This window comes from Chlorocebus sabaeus, chromosome 12 (genome assembly GCF_047675955.1).
Source record: "Chlorocebus sabaeus isolate Y175 chromosome 12, mChlSab1.0.hap1, whole genome shotgun sequence".
NCBI classification, from domain to species: Eukaryota; Metazoa; Chordata; class Mammalia; order Primates; family Cercopithecidae; genus Chlorocebus; species Chlorocebus sabaeus.
The window spans coordinates 35,074,062-35,090,268 of NC_132915.1; the positions used below are offsets into that span (position 1 = coordinate 35,074,062).

Here is a 16,207-nt window from a genome sequence, read left to right on the forward strand (position 1 = left end):
AGGCTCACTTACATTATGGAGGGCAATCTGCTTTACTCGAAGTCACTGATTTGCATGTTAATCTTACCCAGAAAATATTTTCAGAGAAACATCCAGGATGGCATTTGACCAAATATCTGGGTGCTGTGGTCTACCCAAGTTGACACACAAAATAACTTCCCAAAAAGACATTAGAAAGGGAGAGACCATCCTGGTTTGCTCACTTTTTAAAACAGCTCACAAGCAAGCAAACTCTTTACAGCTTTTGAAGATGAGAAACTGTCATATATCTTGAAATTTCTCCTCCTCCTTTCTCAAGCATCTGTCTCCCTACTAAGCCCAAGCAGACTGCTTTAAAAGAAAAACAATTGCTAAATTTAACAATTCAACACACGTCTTGAGAACCCATCAAGTGCCAGTGATTATACTGGATGCCAAGAATACAGAGATAAATGAAAACCCATTCATGTCTGCCTCCCTTTAATTCTAAAGGAAAACAAAGACATAAACTACATAATCGTGATACAAGATGGTCAGTGTTACAACAGATATATACAAAGGGAGGAAGAAGTGGAAGGATGGCAGTTGCTCACTTAATTGGAAATGATGGGAGAGAAGGGCAGAGAAATCTTCATATTTTGCCAAGAAGAGAAGGGTAGAGTCTGGGTAGGAGGTAGTATCAAGAGAGCATCACTCATACCAGAAGTAAGAGTGTGTACTGGGCTCAAATAAGGGTTGGATATGGCTATGCAGTGCAAGGAGAGTGCTGAAAAAAATCCTGAAATATACACAAAGTCCAGACTACTGAAGACCTAACATGTTTTGCCAAGTAATCTGAACTTACTCTCCAGGCAATTGGAAATCCATTAGAAGTTTTTTAATGGGGAAGTGACATAATGAAATCGATATTTGAAAGATAAACTGGCAGCACCATAAAGAATATCTTAGAAAGAAGTTTTACAGGCCAAAACATAAGTTAAGAAGCTGGAAGACCTAACTACTACTTTTAAAGATGGAAAAGGGAATAAAACGTACCAAAAAAGATAAAGTCGTAATGCCAGGCCAAATGCTACTGGATCTGACAATGAACCAATATCTGACACTAAAAGTTTTTCAGTAAATCTTAAAAATCATAACCAGTCTCAACTTCTTTGAGAAACAATATATGGCTCCTAAATTGCTGGCCAATTTAACACTTAAACTTTAGGGTAGGAAAAACCACATGCAACTTATTAAAAGGTTTAAGAAGTGAAGGAGCAGGAAAAAAAGATGGTCATATGACTTACCTATTGTTTAAAAGGTCAACTTTATAGAATCCCAGGGAGGAATGAATTGAGAATATTATGTTGTAAGGTATCTGCACTACCATGAAGCAGTACAGTGTTATCTGAAAGCAGACTTACTGCAAGCTCCATAGCAACCACTAAAATAAGTATAATTGTTATAGTAAGAATATTAAAAAAAGAACAATACACAATGCTCAATTAAAACCTGAGAAGGCAAGTATAATACAGGTCAGAAACTCAGATTTACATATAACAAAAGCAAGCACACTAGAGAGGGAATGAGGTAAAATAAAAACTCATTTTTCCTATTCTTAATTGATCTAACAGATAACAGTTTTTCAAAATAATAGCAACAATGTATGTGGTTATGTATACTTATATGTGTGCGTTGTGTGTACATACTGTGTATGTGCACATGCACTTCTGTATAAGTGAGATAAATGCTAGCAATGTTACAAGAGATGGGACGGAGAAATTAGGATTATTTTGTTTTTGTAAGTTATTCATACTCCCTGTGATGCAGAATAGTATTATTCAAAAGTGGGCTTGCACAGTTTTAAATGTGTATTGCAGATGACAGGGCAGCCACTAAAAAAAGGTTAAAAAAAAAAAAAAAGTAGTATAACTGACATGCTAAGAAAGGAGAGAAAACCAAATCATATAAAATGTCCAATTAAAACTACTAAAGGAAGAAAAAGAGTGGAAGACAAAAACAAGAGCAAAGAACAAGGGCAACAAATAGAAAATAGTTAACGAATATGGTAGCTACTAATTCAACTATATTAATAATCACTTTGAATGTCAATGTCTAAACATACAAATTAAAAGACAGAGTGTCAGAGTGCATCAAAAAACAAGACCCCACTATGTATTGTCTACAGAAAACCCATTTTAACTATGAAGACACATAGATTAAGAGTCAATGGATGGAGAACATTATACCATGCTAACATTAATCAAAGGAAAGTAGGAGAGCAGTATTAATTTTAGACAAAGCTGACTTCTAAAGCAAGGCAAACTAGCAGGGATAAAGAGGGGCAATACATAATGATAAAGGGTCAATTCTCTAAGAAGACATAACAATCTTTAATTTGTATACACCTAACAATAAAGTATCAAAATAGTTGGCAAACTCATACAACTGAAAGAGAAAGATAATTTCACAATTACAATCAGAGACTTCAACACCCCTCTGTCAAAAATGCAATAGGCAGAAAATCAGTAAAAATATAACTAAACTGATCATCATCAATCGATTAGATCTAAGTGACATTCATAAAGTCTTCTTCCAACAACAGCAGTATGCACATTTTCAAGCATACTGCTTGAAACGGAACATTCATCAAGAGAGACCACATCCTGTATCATAAAGCAAACCTTAACAGATTTGGAATAGAATTCATACAAAGTATGCTCCCAGACCACAATGAAATCAAACTAGAAATCAATTATCAGAAAAACAGCTAGAAAATCAAATTATTTGGAGATTAAAGAACACACTTCTACATAATAAACGGGTCAAAATAGAAGTCTCACGAAAAAATTTTTAAATACTTGAAACTAAATTGAAATGAAAATTCAACTTAAAATTTGTGGTATGAAACATAAGCAGTGCTTAGAAGGAAGCCTATAGCCATGAATGCATATATTAGAAAAGATGATTTAAAATTAATAATCTAAGCTTCCACCTTAATAAACTAAAAAAGAATAAATTAAATCCAAAGTAAACAGAAGAAATAGTAACTAGAACAGAACACAATAAAGAAAATCAACTATAATCAAAAGCTAGTTCTTAGAAAAGATCAAGAAAATTGATAAGCCTTCAGCCAGGCAGAGGAAAAAAAAGGTGTAAATGACTAATATCAGAAATGAAAGAGGCGACATCACTATAGATCGCATGAACATTAAAAGGATAATTAAGGAATATTATAGACAAATTATATTCCAACAAATTTGATAACCTAGATAAAATGAACCAATTATTTAAAAGACACAATCTGCCAAAGTTCACACCATAATAGACAACCTGAACAGGCCTATATGTATAAAACAGTGAATCAATAATTAATATCCTTCCAACACAGAAAAAGAACCTACCAAGCCTACAGGGGTTAATGAGTGAATCCTACCAAACTTTTAAGGAAGAAATTATACTAATTCCCTACAAAGCTTTTCAGAAGACACAAGCAGAGGGAATACTACTTAACCCATTCTATGAGTCCAGCATTATCCTAATACCAAAGCTAGACAACAACAAATACAAGAAAACTATAAACCAGTATCTCGCATGAACACAGATGCAAAAATCCTTAACAAAATATTAGTAAATCAAATCAACGATGCATAAAAGGTTTTATACACCATGACCAAGTGGGATTTATCTCAGGTATGCAAAGCAGTCCAACACTTGAAAATCAATTAATGTCATCTATTACATCAAAAGGCTAAGAAAGAAAAATCACATGCCCCTATCAATATATGCAGGAAAAGCAATTGACAAAATCCAAGACCCATTCATGATAAAAACTCTTGGTAAACTAGGAATAGAGGGAACTTCCTCACTCTCATAAAAAACATGTACCAAAAACGTATAGCTAACAACATACTCAGTGGTAAGAAACTAGAAGCTTGCCCAGATCAGGAACAAGGCAAAGACGTCCCCTCTCACGACGCCTTTTCAAAATCAAACTAGAAGTCCCAGATAACATAACAAGTCAAGAAGTGGAAATAAAAATTAGAGATATTAGGAAGGAAGAAATAAAACTGTCTGAAGATGATGTCTATTTAGAGAATCTTAAAGAATAGGCTGGGCATGGTGGCTCATACCTGTAATCCCAGCCCTTTGGGAGGCTGAGGCAGGCAGATCACGAGGTCAGGAGTTTGCAACCAGCCTGGCCAACATGGTGAAACCCTGTCTCTCCTAAAAATACAAAAATTAGCCAGGTGTGGTGGCATGTGCCTATAATCCCAGCTACTCGGGAGGCTGAGGCAGGAGAATCACATGAACCTGGGGGCAGAGGTTGGAGTGAGCCAAGATAGCACCACTCCTCTCTAGCCTAGGTGACAGAATGAGATTCCATCTAAAAAAAAGAAAATCTTCAAGAATCAACCAAAAAAAAAAAAAGAAAGAAAAAGAAAAGAAAATCTTAAAGAATCAACCAAAACAAAAAACGAAAACAAAAATCCTCCTAGATCTAATAAGTGATTACAACAAAGTTGCAGGATACAAGGTTAATAATATGAAAGTCAGTTGCTTTCCTATATACCATGAATGAACAATACCATTTATTAATACATTAGGACCCACAAAAATAAACTACTTAAAAATAAATCTAACAAAATATATGTAAGAATTATATAAGGAAAACAACAAAACTGATTAAAGAAATCAAACAAGATAAAAAAAATAGAGAGATATTCCAACATGGATAGGAAAAGCCATTATTGTTAAAATATCATTTCTTCCCAACTTGATCTATAGACTCAATACAATCCCAATCAGAAGTTATTTTGTGAATATTGACAAACTGATTCTAAAGTTTACATGGAAAGGCAAAAGACAAAACACAACACTGGAGAAGAACAGTTGGAAGACTGATATTACCCAACTTCAAAACTTACTATATAATTACAGTGATCATGACAGTTGTGGTATGGGCAAAAGAACAGAGAAATTAGTCAATGGAACAGTTTGACAGTTTCTTACAAAGCCAAACACAGGCTTACCATATATAAAATCCAGCAATCACACTCCTAAGCATTTACCCAAATGAGTTCAAAACCTGCCCAGGAATGTTTATAGCAGCCTTATTCAAATATGGATAACTGCTGTACATCTACACAATGGATTATTCGGCAATAAAAAGAAATGGCCTATCAAGTCACAAAAAGATATGGAGGATCCCTTAAATGCATACTTGTAAGTGAAAGAAGTCAATCTAAAAAGGCTACATACTCTATGATTCCAGCTATATAATATCTGGAAAAGGCAAAGCTACAGAGATAATAAAAAGACCAATTGTTGCTAGGGAGAGTGGGAAGAAAAGAGGGATAAATAGATGAAGCACAGGGCATTTCCAGATGGTAAATCTATTCTGTATGATACTGTAATGGTAGATACATGGCATCACACATTTTTCAATACCCATAGAACTATACAACACAAAGAATGAACCTGAGTTGGAACAACAGACTTCAATTAATACTAATATATCAATGTTAAAACTGGCACATCAGTTTTAACAAATGCACCATACTAATGCAAGACATTAATAGGGGAAACTCGGGGGGCAGGATATGAGAACTCTATAATTTCTGCTTAATTTTTCTGTAAACCTAACATTGCTCCAAAAATAAATTTTTATTTAAAAAAAATTCAAAAAAATGTTTTAATATATTTTAAATATATTTTTTTAATTAAATAAATTTAGAATAAATTTTTAAATACATTTTTTAAAAATAATTTTTATTTTTATTTTTGAGATAGGGTCTTGCTCTGTTACCCAGGTTGGAGTGCAGTGGTGCTATCAGCCTTGACCTCCTGGGCTCAAGTGATTCTCCCACCTCAGCCTCTGAAGTTCTCAAGTAGCTGAGACTACAGGCATGCATCACCACGCCCAGCTAATTGTTTTTTTTATTAACTTTGTAGAGACGGGATGTCACTACGTTGCTCTGGCTGGTCTTGAACTCCTGGACTCAAGCAATCCTCCTACCTCAGCCTCCTGAGTAGCAAGCATGAGCCACCATGCCTGGCCTATTAAATTTTTGTTAAGAAGTCATAACCAGCTTCGGTCGGGCATGGTGGCTCATACCTGTAATCCCAGCACTTTGGGAGGCCGAGGCAGGCAGACCATGAGGTCAGGAGTTCAAGACTAGCCTGCCCAACATGGTGAAACCCTGTCTCTACTAAAAATACAAAAATTAGCCAGGCATGGTGGTACACACCTGTAATCCCAAATAGGAGGCTGAGGCAGGAGAATCGCTTGAACCCAGGAGGCGGAGACTGCAGTGAGCCAAGATCGTGTCACTGCACTCCAGCCTGGGTGACAAAGCGAGACTTCATCTCAAAAAAAAAAAAAAAAAAAAGTAATAACCAGCTTCAATTGATTTTAGAAACATCATAAGCTCTTCCTAAGTTGCTGGTTCCTGTGTTATATCTGAGGGAAAAACATATATGCCACTTGTCAACAAGTTTAAGAAGTAAAGGAGGGAAGAAAAAACTTTACATGACTTACCTGTTGCTTCGAAAGTCAATTTTATAGAATCCCAAGGTGTCTGTTCTTTGGATATGAGTCGGAAATGAGCAGGATTTCTTGGAGAAACTTCTGGGGCAGGAAGATACCAGTTTTTCCTATTTGGAAAGGAAGCTTCAATATTTAGGGTGCTTTATTAGTTGATGGCTATCTGTAACTCACAGAACTGTTCAGCATATATGAACACATTTTGGGGTATGAAAATAAACTGATAGACATGATAAGCAATGTCAACTCTAATAAACTCAGGTTATTTTGTAATAAAACCTTCCCAATGTTAAGAACAAAGGAGTAACCTAGGTGATCTTGATTCCACCACCCATCCTATTTCTTCTCATCCAGTCCTTCACTGCCAAGCTACAAAATCTTCCCAGAGTAAACTTTTTTTTTTTTTTTGAGAGACACAGTTTTGCTTTTGTTGCCCAGGTTGGAGTGCAATGGCACGATATCAGCTCACCGTAACCTCCACCTCCTGGGTTCAAGCAATTCCCCTGTCTCAGCCTCCCAAATAGCTGGGATTACAGGCATGCACCACCATGCCTGGCTAATTTTATGTTTTTAGTAGGGACACGGTTTCTCCAGGTTTGTCAGGCTGGTCTTGAACTCCTGACCTCAGGTGATCCACCTTCCTTGGCCTCCCAAAGTGCGGGGATTACAGGTGTGAGCCACCGTGCCCGGCCACAGTTTTTGAGATAGATGCTTACTATTATATTAGTTAGAAGGGCCACCTTTTCTAACTACTCAGGTCTCTAGAGAAAAGATTTTTTAAATTTGAAAAAGCAAAACTACTCGTGAGTGCTTTATTCCACTAAAAAAAAAAAAAAAAAAAGTTTCATAATGATAGAAAAAATAGTACAAACAGCACTGAACTTGTATATTAAAGGATGACAGTTTAAATGATAAGAGTACTGATATGGTGACAAGACTTGAGAATAAACTAACCTCCAACTTAAGCAGAAAAATAATGAACCAACCTGATCAGAAAGTGCACTGGAAGATACCAAGGAAAACCACAAAGAGGTGCATTCTCCTCACAGTGAGCTCGGATGCTATCATTGATCTCAGGAATGTGAGGGGTTATGTGAGACATTCCAGTATAATCAAACCCATTGATCCATATTCCAGAGTCCCGTTTAACTGCATTTCCTTCCAAGTCATGGAATGTTCTAGTCACATGCTGAAAAAAAAAAAAGGGACTAGTGAAAAAACTGTTTCAACTAGTACACCCACATTCCCACCCCAAATTACAAAAATGGAGTATGGCAATACCTAGAAATGATGTGGATATGGAGCAAGTGAGTAAGACACTGAGGGTTGCTAAGGTACTGCTAGAGTTCTTTTAAACTGGAAAATAGATATATAGATTATTGTTTTATTGTATCTTCCAAGTATATTTAGGTTTCCTATAACATTTTTTGAAACTTACTATTTCAGACTTAAAACACGTGAATGTTACAGCTCCTTTTAGATAAGGATTTAAAACAAATACATATATACATACACACTCATTTCCCTTTTAGTGTTTTACGAAGCTAATTCACGTGCAGAGAAAAGCGGCAATTGCAGCTCACCACTAGATGACAGCCTTGTGCCTCATAGAATTCTATGAAAAGGCACCGTGCTCCATTTGAAATAACTTCATTCACGGCAAAAAAAAACAGCCTGAAGAATACCAATCAGGAGAAGAAAAAAAAAACACTGCATAGGGCAGGGGCTGGGGCTGGCAAACTGCAGCCAACAGGGCAAACTGTTCACTGACTGTTTTTATATAGGAACCGTTATTTGAACATGGCCATACTCATTTGTTTGGGTATACTCTATCGCTGCTTTCGCGCTGGAAAATAGAGTCACTGCAACAGACTGTATTGCTGACAAAGTTCAAAATATTATCTTGTCCTTTACGGGAAAAGTCTGCCAACTTCTGACACAGTGAAAGAGAACCCCCAAACAAATCAGAAAATGACTTCTTAAAAATAAAAATCTGGCTTTTCCTAAGTATTACTGACATAATTATAAAACAGTACATCATGAAAAACACACCGAACTTCCTAAAAAAAAAAAAAAAAAATCTGTTCTTCACTAAAGGTTTTACAAATTGTAAAATCTCACATAAAATTTATCATAGTGTTCTTCAGGAGTATAACAAGGAAGTGTTATTTGGCCCCTTTCAAAATCTCCTAAGTTCAAGTATTTTTAATTTTTTAAGTCCTTGAATAATTATCTAGGTATAATTTCTCTGGCATTTCTGTTTGGCTAGGTTAGATGTGACTCTTGCCCTTAAGGGTATATGTTATCTTGAAGTAGGATCTTTCACTTAGAGAGGATAAAATACACATAAGAATTATGCAAAATACACAATATATTAGTATGTGTTCACAAACACGAGAAAGGGATGAGTATAAGGCATGTGTAGTATGAAAACTTTTAAAAACAATTTAGAAAAGCTAACAATTTAGCCATCTCTAACAGAGATGACTAGAATTGAGGCTTACTGCTTTATAGTACCAGGCCTAAAAAATTTGAAGAATAACCTGAGATCTAAAATAAGTCTTCAAACTGGCCAGGCGTGGTGGCTCACACCTGTAATCCCAAGCACGTTGGGAGGCCGAGGTGGGTGGATCACCTGAGGTCAGGAATTCAAGAACAGCCTGGCCAACATGGTGAAATCCTGTCTCCAATAAAAATACAAAAATTAGCTAGGCATGGTGGCGGGTGCCTATAATCCCAGCTACTTGGGAGTCTGAGGCAGGAGAATCACTTGAACCCAGGAGGCAGAGGTTGCAGTGAGCCAGGATCATTCCACTGCACTCCAAACTGGGCAACACACCAAGACTCCATTTCAAAAAAAGAAAAAAGAAAGTAAGTCCTAAAACTCATTTTATTAACCCCTTTCCAAGTTATAGTTTCACTATCACATATCACTTTGAATGTTACTTAAGATTAATTTTACTAGCATTTCTAAATATCAATTGTATTTTGCCAGTTGATAGTTTAGACTTTACTCAGCCTGTATACATTTTTACAATCTATATTTCTTTTTTTTTTTTTTTTTTTTTTTTTTTGAGACGGAGTCTCGCTCTGTTGCCCAGGCTGGAGTGCAGTGGCTGGATCTCAGCTCACTGCAAGCTCCGCCTCCCGGGTTTACGCCATTCTCCTGCCTCAGCCTCCCGAGTAGCTGGGACTACATTAGCTGGGACTACAGGCGCCCGCCACCTCGCCCAGATAGTTGTTTGTATTTTTTAGTAGAGACGGGGTTTCACTGTGTTAACCAGGATGGTCTTGATCTCCTGACCTCGTGATCCGCCCGTCTCGGCCTCCCAAAGTGCTGGGATTACAGGCTTGAGCCACCGCGCCCGGCCTACAATCTATATTTCTAAAAACTCATTATTCTATAATACATATTGGCTCTTGTTTTTCCAATGAGATGCCACTTTATAATTTGAATAGTAATAAAAACAAGCAAACATTTCCAATTCAGTCTCCTGGGAGATATATGTCTAGCTGATAAGAATGCCTCTTGACGGTCAGTCTTCTCCTCACTGCCTTACACACAAAAAAGGTGAGTATGACTAAATAGGTCAACAGCAGAAAAGTCAGTTGTGCTTGCTATTCACCACTGAAGCTCAAAACATACAAGTCTTCCTTTCCAGATCTCAAATAGCTCATGCAAAACTGCTCACCTGAAGAAACACTCTCTTTGGCTTCGGATTAGCAGGATTGGAGCTATATGGAAAAAATGTTCCACTGCAAACAAGGAGGAATGTAATTGCACATACCAAAGTTAAAGTTAGCATGGTTTTTTTTGTGCTCTTGGCAAGGTAGATGAAGTTAATCTAAAATACAAACCACAAACATAGAAATATTACAAATTTATACTAGTGGTGGAAAGGTGTTTTTAACTGACTTTATTTTTAACAAGTATTAACTGACAGACCCTGAAGAAAAGTTATCAGCAGGTGCTAGCATACTCTAACATCTAGTAAACAAAGCACTAACTCTAGGAGAGTTCCATTACAGGTGAGAACCAAGAAAATGCCAGATGCCTCCAATCTGCCATGATGGTGCCACCTTTTTGGCATGCAGCCATAAACCAACAAGGAAAAAGGAAACTGAGGACTGTCGCTGTCCTTAATCGGCATAAAGAACAGAAATGTAGATGTAATACACTATTCATTAAATAACCAGAGATACGCTTTAGGCAGATCTGTTTGGACAAAACTCAAATTCCACTCATACTGCTTTAAAATGTGTCAAAATACTAAATTCATCTGAACTGGCATACAGATGTACCTTCAAGACTTTGCCAGTGGACCTGCATATGAGGAAAAACTGCATTACAAAGTAATATTATCCCTTTAGGTGACAAATTAACCAATGCCAACACAATCAGAACAACAAATCTAGGCAGTAAATGTAAATGACTCAGTCTCAAGGTTGGCATCCAGAAAATCCTAAATATTTTTAATCATAATAAAATCACTGAACTAAAACCTGTAAAGGACACACACAACTCACAGAATACGTCCACAGATCTCTTACAGGGTCTGAGGAAGCCATTTGGGGAAACTTTTATGTGAAATTTGAAATTGTTCTAAGAAGCCACATTTTAAATAATGTGAATACCAGGAGAAAGAGGGACAGAGAGGGTGACACATTTTGTTTTGCTAACTCAGCCTCAAGTCCTCAGGTACTCTGTCTTATTTTTGTACTCACAGTATACAAACGTGAGACGTGTGACCTAAAGCTAGTACTGTTTTGTTGCAGATGCCTCTGGATGGAATATTGGTATTCTCTAAACATGAAATCTAAACCCAGCTCCCCTTTTTGCCTTCTTCATTTTATTTCTCTACTTATTTCCCTAAGTAGAAAAATAACATGAATGTGAAATTTTATTTATTTTGTTGGAGACAGAGTCTCGCTCTGTCATCCAGGCTGGAGTATAGTGGCACGATCTCAGCTCACTGCAACCTTCAACACTCAGGTTCAAGCGATTCTCGTGCCTCAGCCTCCTGAGTAACTACAAGTGTGCACCACCATGCTCAGCTAATTTTTTTGTGTTTTTAGTAGAGACAGGGTTTCACCACGTTGGCCAGGCTGGTCTTGAACTGCTGACCTTAAGTCATCCGCCTGCCTCAGCCTCCCAAAGTGCTGGGATTACAGGCTTGAGCCACCTCGCCCAGCAAGCAATCAGTTAATAGGTGTCCTTAAGTTATCCTCTGCTGGGCCATCATGGTTATACATATATTGATTGAATGAGAGCTGAAATGGGGACTGCTGACACAAGTGGGCTCAGGAGGAGACAACTCAGAAACAGCTCAGTCATCAGCACACAATGGACATTTCAGAGTCCCTTTTCATGCTTCTCATCATTTTATTTTGCACCCATCTCAGAACCTAGAGTGACACAGGATGCAATATTTCAGGAAGACCAAGGCACAAGAATTGCTTGAACCCAGGAAGCGGAGGTTGCAGGGAGCCAAGATCACACCACTGCACTCCAGCCTGGGTGACAGAGCGAGACTCCATCTCAAAAAAAAAAAAAACAAAAAACAAAAAACAAAAAAAACCTGATTGCTTGACAAGACTGTAATTGCTTTCTAGCAGATATATTTAATAAATCCCCAAGGACTGAAGAGAAAGCTGTCTGAAATACACATTGTGGTTCAATTCTCCATTACCCAAAGAAAATAGTCTTACTCTATTAATAAGCCAATAAGCCACTGTCATTAACATTGCTACACATAAATAAGAAAATGATTAAAAGAGTAATAACTCATGGCATCGAAGTGCAGCAGGGCTATTTCACATTATAATGAAAATTAAGTGAGCTTTCTAAAGTATTCCAAGAGGCAGTCTTCTCTCCAAAAGCTTTCCCAATAAAATATAATTTAGAAGATAAGACCCTTCAATCCTTTCTTCTGGTTTCCAAGATTTCCATGCTTTGGGGACATTTTCCATTTCCACAATGAACAACTCCAGGGTTCATTTTGCCCCCTTTCATATTATCAGTTGAACAGAATTTAAACGTCCCATATCTGAGTCATCTTTTATGAACAACCATAGCTCCCATTCATGACTATAATTTAACAAATACATGGGGGTGGGAGCATTCAGTTCATAACTACCTGACTTTAGATTAGATTAGAACCTAATCTATAGATGACAAAACTCCACTATCTCCTTCAATCCTTAAAACAGCAAAGCTATCAAAAATACAAATGATATAAGGGTTACTATTAAACCCAAAAGCAGCAAACCCTACAGAACATTTTAGAACTTTTCATACATATGAATACCAATAAGGATTATCCTTATCCTTAAATTATCCTTAATAATTATAAGTAAAATGGTTGGAAGGCTCAGATCTCTTTTAAGACTAGTACAACCAACCTCAAACAATAATATGCATAAGAATTATTCTACAGGGCTATCTATATACACAAAGGCACATATATAAAGCTTTACTGGCTATAAGGGACTTCCACAGATGATGCTGACCATGTGTGTAGTATTTTCCTCACCTGCTGTCTTTAGAACCTGACTTCCACAAAGTAAAGGGATAATGAATGCCCTTTACTGTGTCAGTGTGAAAAGGCTCACTATCATCTCCATGAAGAAAAGAACTGTAATAAAGTCATAGCTCCTTTTCCTATTTGGTTCCCTATCCTCAAATTTCAAGGTGCACCTATAAGTGTTCAGTAATTACTTTTTGTTCTTAGGAATTCCCATCAAAAGAGCCACAAAACAGAGACCTGCCTTCTCTGGAGGGGCCCATCTTGGATCCTGGAGGTGGACATCAAGCCAAAGCAAAACCTTGCTTGGGGCTTACTCTACCCATAGGGGATCTGGTCTTAAACTCTGCATCACTGTCTTGTCTTCCCTCTGGGAATCCCAAAGGAAGAAAAAAAGGGATGGCAAACACAGGACTCTCCTTACTAGGGCAGGACACCGATATGGCCAAATGAGGATGGCAAGGCCTCCGATCATTTCATTATTTGGTAAATGAAGGCATGTTTGGGTGTCATAATAGACTCAATTAATGAACTTTCATGTGCTAGCAACAAGGTAGTGGAATGATAATGAAAAAAGCCTCATCAGAATTAGTCTTCCTTCACTAGCTCTAACAGCACTAACAAAACCACCCATGTATTTATTCACATGTGCCTCTAATTAGTAATTTCAAAATATACTATTAGGATCATTCACCACCAGGCAATCTCTAACAATTCATATTTGGTAAAAGCTCCACAAATTCACACTCAGGTATCTGAAAGGCTATTTGAAAAGAGGTATATCAGAGAATTTGGAAGGATAGGGAGGCAAAACATTTTTAAATAGCAACAACAAACTCTATTCTACAGTTTCTTATGATACCAAATTTACAAGATGCACAGTCATTCACCATTTCTTCTGCTTCAGATTTTCTCAATAAAGTACACATAACACTATTTCACAGAATCTAGTATGGCTAAATTCATACTCATATTAAAAAAAAAGAAGAAAAAGAAAAAACGCATTTTCTCTTACAAAATAGGAAGAGAGAATCATTGTACAACCAGCCAAAATGGATGCCAGCACAACATCAGGTGGGATTTCTGAACCACTTCTCCCGAGGATGGGGGTAAACATCTCAAATACTGCCCAGATGAGATACAATGCATAAAGGTAAGGAATAAACATCCCCAAAAGGTAAAAAGCAATAAATTTTCCTTGGGCACCTAGGGAAAAAGAGAAAAAAAGCACACATTATGAAATCCTACAGTGAGATATAAATTTTTATACTACTGGTGTGCACTGGTACCCTAACAGAAATTAGATGTGACTCTTGCCCTTAAGGGTGTATGTTAACTTGGAGTAGGATCTTTCACTCAGGATAAAATACGAGTAAGAATTAAGCAAAATATACAAGTAATATATTAGTATGTGTTCACAAACATGAGAAAGGGATGGGGTATAAGGCATAAGATAATTTGTGTAGTATGAAAACTTTTAAAAACTAACAATTTAGAAAGCCTACTCAATAAAACCAAAAAAGAAAGAGTCCCTGAAAGCCTTAAATATTTTAAGGTATTCTCCCATGTATATTAAAATCAAAAATATCCTACCATGTTGCTTAAAGTCCTTATGCACACAGAGCTTTGTGAGCAATGGGAATGCTACCCAAACAGCACTAATAAACGCCGAGCAAAGTCCTTGGTAAGTGAGGGTAACGAGAGAACAGCAATGGACAAACAGCGCGATGTCAAAAAATACTTCTCCCAGATACTGGTCACTGACATTCTGAAAGAAAGAAAAATACATAAGTAGTGTCATTCACAGGTCATTCATAAAAAGCTTTTATTATAGTAACACAATTTCCATCACTCACGAAAGCTACATTTTGTTTTAAACACATCTGCTCTTTAAACTGATTTAAAGTAAACACTAACAAAGCTACTTCCCCCATCATGAAGTAGTAAATTCAAATTGTAGCACAAGAAAGGGCAGTTTAACAATATAGAGTATAAATCATCCATATAATCTATGCTTTTCTTCTACTAGGCTAAAAGTAGAAATATTCCAAAATAGAAGAAAGGACTCTCCTAAAAAACATTCATCTCTGTAAGCTTTTCAGTTCATGCCAATTCCAAACACCGTTTCAAGCAAACTAGAGAAATGACCCATGAAGGAACATTACGAACTGCTGCAGCACCGCCAATAGCCCACACCTGGAAAACTGCAGCACCTTTAAAGCAATTTGGAGTTTGGCTTAATGAGTCTTTTCTATCTCCAATTGGTCTTGCACTGCACCTTTGCCCCCTTGTATTCCTCATGCTTTCGTATTATAAAATTTGATCTTATATTTTTTGAGATTTAAAGTCCAAGGGTTCCTATGTAGCACTATGCACTCTTCAAAATAAAGTTGCCATATAAACTTTTTTTTTTTGAGACAGATTCTCGCTCTGTTGCCTAGGCCGGAGTCCAGTGGTGCGATCTCAGCTCACTGCAGTCTCAGCTTCCTGGGTGATTCTTCTGCCTCAGCCTCCTGAGTAACTGGGACTACAGGCACACACCACCACACCCAGCTAAGTTTAAAAAAAAAAAAAAATTTTTTTTTTTGCAGAGACAGAGTCTCGCCATGTTGCTCAGTGTGGTCTGAAACACCTGGCCTCAAGCAATCTTGCCACCTCAGCCTCCCACAGCACGTGGGATTACAGGTGTGAGCCACTGTGCCTGGCCTAATATGAACTTAATACATTTTAACATCTGCATGAGTGATTCTATTCACACAAACATGGAAGTTTTAATTACAGTGCATAAATACAAAGATGGAAATGGAGAAACAGACATATTAGAGTTTCTCCTTCTTCTACCTTCCCATTTCTGTATGACTCAGGGCAGGGAGATCTATTTTCCTTCTCACCTCTACTTATCCCTTTCCCACTCCTGCTCCATTCCAATCCACTTTATACATTGTTATCAGTTTTCTTACAAAATCACAAAATCTAAGGGATCCTACTTCAAGGGCTCAAAAGTTGCTGTGACATGTTTTCAAAACAAGTTGCAGTTCATTTAACAATCCCTTCCGCTCCCAACAATGAAAGATAGGCTACAGTTGCTAAATACTTACATTTTCAACACAGTGTTAATATCACAGTGTTGATTATCAACACCAGCACAATGGCTCACACCTGTAATTCCAGCACTTTG

At 37.1% G+C, this 16,207-nt stretch overlaps 1 protein-coding gene across 1 annotated transcript in view; it reads right to left on the bottom strand.

Annotated features, from left to right (window-relative positions):
* Positions 1-16,207, bottom strand: part of ERMP1 (endoplasmic reticulum metallopeptidase 1) — a 56,171-nt gene that overhangs the window by 13,662 nt on the left and 26,302 nt on the right. Inside the window, exons 9-13 of the mRNA XM_007969321.3 lie at positions 14,623-14,797; positions 14,045-14,235; positions 10,198-10,350; positions 7,492-7,694; positions 6,500-6,615 (exon numbers count right to left, since the gene is read on the bottom strand). Of these exons, the coding sequence (XP_007967512.2) occupies positions 6,500-6,615; positions 7,492-7,694; positions 10,198-10,350; positions 14,045-14,235; positions 14,623-14,797 (838 nt within the window). The remainder of the gene's footprint in view (positions 1-6,499; positions 6,616-7,491; positions 7,695-10,197; positions 10,351-14,044; positions 14,236-14,622; positions 14,798-16,207) is intronic.